General features: G+C 36.4%; 1 protein-coding gene across 1 annotated transcript in view; it reads right to left on the reverse strand.

Annotated features, from left to right (window-relative positions):
• LOC103480337 (C-type mannose receptor 2-like) overlaps positions 1–4,260 on the reverse strand; it is a 14,912-nt gene extending 10,652 nt beyond the window's left edge. Inside the window, exons 1-4 of the mRNA XM_008435227.1 lie at positions 4,191–4,260; positions 3,172–3,552; positions 2,728–3,075; positions 2,401–2,460 (exon numbers count right to left, since the gene is read on the reverse strand). Of these exons, the coding sequence (XP_008433449.1) occupies positions 2,401–2,460; positions 2,728–3,075; positions 3,172–3,552; positions 4,191–4,224 (823 nt within the window). The 5' untranslated portion in view covers positions 4,225–4,260. The remainder of the gene's footprint in view (positions 1–2,400; positions 2,461–2,727; positions 3,076–3,171; positions 3,553–4,190) is intronic.
• Positions 4,261–4,266: the final 6 nt, after the last annotated feature.

The raw sequence follows: 4,266 nt of genomic DNA on the forward strand, positions 1-4,266 counted from the left end.
GTCAAAACCGTAATAAACTCCTAAATTGTAAAACCTTACCACCTAGGTTTCTTTAATGTTGCTTCCCTTTCCCCTGGCCGAGCCGGGTCGTAACAGTACTGATTAGTAGGATAAATTACATGCAGCAGTTTAAATAAATTGGGTCTCAAGCAATGTTCCCTCTAATTTTTCATTCGTCTGGGCCTATACACAAGCTCCCTGAGCACACTGAGGACAACTGTAAGCAACATGAGGTGTGCACACAATGGCCCACCTGATGTATTATAACAGTATTATACATGTTCTAAATCTAGGATCATTGCAAGTTACATGGCTTATTAAAAGAATCAGATTACAGCAGCAGCTTCCATTAGTTTGCTTTTTATATTTGTGATTTGCCCTCTTGAAATGAAAAAAATCTAAAATATTGCTGATCATGAGATGCATAGTATGTCTATAAAATATTATCTGTAAAATATTTAATTACACAGTTTTTTCATGTCTGTATGGAAGCCCATTTCCGCCATGAAAGAAAAAATAAAAGATCAATAGGAAGGCATAATTTCGAATCGGGCATTGGCATTGCCCGCCCACAGAGTCAGCTGTGCCCCCCGTGGACTGGAAGCTGTTTGCTGTTTCTACCTCAGAGTGCCCAACTATCTGATATTCCTATATTAATTTGATACGGTAATCTGTACTTCCCATATCTGTGCCCTCCGTCACTTTTTTCAGCAGTTAAAACTGTTTAACTGTTTAACAGGCTGGAGACCTGTGACTCACCCGAGCTACCGTAGATTGTATGTTTTTGGTCTATAGTCCAAACTGATGTCCGCGCTCAATGTCCAGTTTACGTTGGATCTAATTTTACGCGTTGCATAGATTTTATTGTGCGCTGAGACTGTGCGAGCAGTGCGCTTTTGCGCAAGCGCGCAGCTTAGATGGAACGTTGGTCTCAAGTGATGATTTTGACAGAGACACATCACAGCCAATCAGAATGCCGGATCAGAAGTCGCCTCTATGGAAAGAAAAAACAACATTTAATTAACGTTTGAAATAATAGAAATAATAAAAATTGGAGAGTAGCAGGAGAAGAAAGTCAGGATAACCTAAATCAGTCCAACTTTAAGCTTTATCAAAAAGAAAATTTAAGTCTTCACGTAAAAGTAGACATGATGTTTGACTCACAGACTAATACATAAGACAAAAAACTTCTTCAGACTCAACAGCTTTTATTGTTTTATGACAATGTTGTAGTAAAGTATAAATATGACTAAATCCATTTAAAACAGTGATAATAAACTAAACAGCATTTTTCTTACTTAACAGCTAAAACTAGATTACACAACCTGTCAGGATTTATTTAAACAATAAAAAAGTACTAGTTAACCCTCCACACATTTACTGATTACTTATAAAGGGCTGTATGTAATATAACTGGCTGATAAAAGTGAATAAAGTGTAAACTATGTTCTGTTAGTATAGCTAAGTGTAGATGTTGAATTAAAAAAGCACAAGAAAAGTAAAATCACCCTATATAATAATTATAGTTGTAATAGCTTGGTAGAAATATTTGTTTCATAATAACAATCAATCAGTTGTTTTTTTATGTAATTACAATTCTAAGTATGTTTGCAAAGATTTAAAAGAAACTTGCAGCAAAACAGCACTCAAAAAAAATTAAAAGCAGATTTAATCCTTCAAACAAATAACCCCAAAATATTTACTTCACATAATCCAACATACTCTGAAAAAATGAAGAGACCACTTGAAATGATCAGTTTCTCTTATTTTATTCTTTATATGATTGAGTAAAATGAACATTGTCCTTTTTATCCTATGAACTATTGACAACATGTCTCCGAAACTCCAAGCGAAAATTTCATATTTATTTGCAGAAAATGAGAATCACAAAAAAGTTGCAGTGCTTTCAGACCCCAAACAATGCAAAAAAAACAAGTTCATATTCACTTAGAAACAACAATACTAATGTTTAGAGATCAATATTTGGTGGAATATCCAGGAAGTTTTCAATGGGGTTCAGTGCAGTGGGACTTTGTGTTTTCCAGAGCTGTATTTGTGAAATTTTAAATGTGACTTTGGGGGACAAAACGATCAAAAGCCAAAGTCTAACGTCTCAGTATTTAGAACAGATGAAATTAAACGTCTCGTTGTCTTTTTTTTCCAACCACTTATGTCCTCCTCTCGTCTCCATGGCTCCAGACACGTCACAGTCATCCATCTTTGGACATGAGGCCCAGTTCTCATAGCTGACCACCTCGTCACTGACCCAGAACCAGAAATGAAGAGTCCAGGCGTAGTGCAGTCCAATCCAGACATAATCAGTCGATGCCTCCTTGACTTTCTCCTGGATCCATCTCTGATCATCCATGTTGGTGATGGTGACCAGGTCATGGTGGTGACCTCTGCAGTAGGTCAAGGCGTCCTCCCAGGTTTTATTTTCTTTAATCAGGATCACTTTATCTGTCATAGTTGTGAGGAGAAAATAGTTCATAGCATTGATTTATTTAAAAAGGCGAGAAAAAGTATTTTTGATTCCAGGGAAAAAAAATTTAAATTCCATCTTCTAAATAGACATGTGGATGTACACTTGTACATCATGAATTAATAAATACTTTCCAAATACATTGACAAAACCGTACAAAGAAAATATGTTAATAGATTCAAATCTGATTTCTTACATGACTTTTGACTTGAATATCCTTATATGAATAAAAGGACATGGCTCACCATCATAACAGATGAAGGGTTTCTGAACACCACAGTCCTGGTTCTGCCATCTACCTTTCTCCTCAGGCAGAGTCACGGCACATTGACCACTGTTGGGTTGATAATTGTCAAACTGTAGGCTCCAGTATCTGAAAGAGAAACTGCTTCCATCTGACCACCTCCAGGTGTCTCTGAACAGACCAATGAATGGTTTTCTATGTGTAAACTTTGTCACTTTTTCCAGTTCTTTATCCTGCAGTTGGTTCATTCCACTGATCAGGTCTGTATGATTCTCTCTGCAGTAACTCTGAGCTTGCTGCCAGGACTTCAACTCTTTAATCAGGTGGTATTTATGAGTTGTATTAGTGTCTGTAGAGTAAACCATTATTTTAACGTCACATGACATATGTGTCTTTTGATTTATTTAGGAATAAGAACAAACTATCACAGTGTGTGAATGCTCACCATTGTAGCAGAGGAAATATCTTTTAATGGAGCAACTCACATATCCCCGTTTAGAAGTATTTACCAATAACCCACAATTCTCTCGTTTTCCACAAACATTAGATCCTCCTGTGTACCAGTTTGTCTCGTTGTCATTGAACTCCACTCCAGGCAGAGACCAGTACTGTCTTCTGATGCCAACTGTTGGATCATGCAGACCAATCCAAGCTCCGCTCCAATGTCCAGCTGAGATGTTGTTGAGTCTCTCCATGTCCTTCATGTTAGTCACTGGGACCAGGTCAGTGTGTTTCTCTCTGCAGTACTGCTGAGCTTCAGTCCAGTTCTTATTCTCATTAATGTAGTGAAACTGATAGAGCTGACAGTCCATGAAACAACACTGAGCTGTGAACATAAAACATATTCTCATATTTATTACAACAAAATAATATTTTCACTAGGGTTTGCAGTGTAGCTTGATCTTAAAAAAGCGTTGAGGTGTTCTTGTTCTACTTTCTGTGTCCAAATAAAATTAAATAAATCTGACTCCAGCTGAAGCTATACTCTAACTAAAACTAAAAGGGGTTGACATGGACTAAAAGTTATATCACAATTATTTGTGGTAATGCCATGATAATGACAACAGCGATGATAACAAGCGTTAATTCACAGCAATCATAGCTCCACAAACACCGATACTGAATTTGAAAAACGTATCCATTTGAAATGCTACTTTAGGACACCAGATACTTAAAGAAACGTAATTCGTATCACTATACTGCACACAATATTTTTTTAAGGAATTGATGAGTATTAATAGTTTCTCTGACTGGACAGTGGAGGAAATAGTAAAAATAAACCCCCGAACAGAAGGACAGTTCTCTCTTCTTTTTTTTTTATAACTTCATTAATTTAAATTTATCATGAATAAGACATATCAAAATTCTTATGACAAGAAATTTAGCATAATAAATAATAAACAAAATGATAAATGCCTAAACCCTTATAAACAGAGAGTCTAGCTGTGTTTCAGATCAACTTACCCATCAGGAAGAGCAGAATCAGACTCCACTGCATCTTTGCTGTCAGATGAATTATTTTCCTCCAGCAGTTTGTCTC

Source organism: Poecilia reticulata, linkage group LG18 (genome assembly GCF_000633615.1).
Source record: "Poecilia reticulata strain Guanapo linkage group LG18, Guppy_female_1.0+MT, whole genome shotgun sequence".
Taxonomy (NCBI): domain Eukaryota; kingdom Metazoa; phylum Chordata; class Actinopteri; order Cyprinodontiformes; family Poeciliidae; genus Poecilia; species Poecilia reticulata.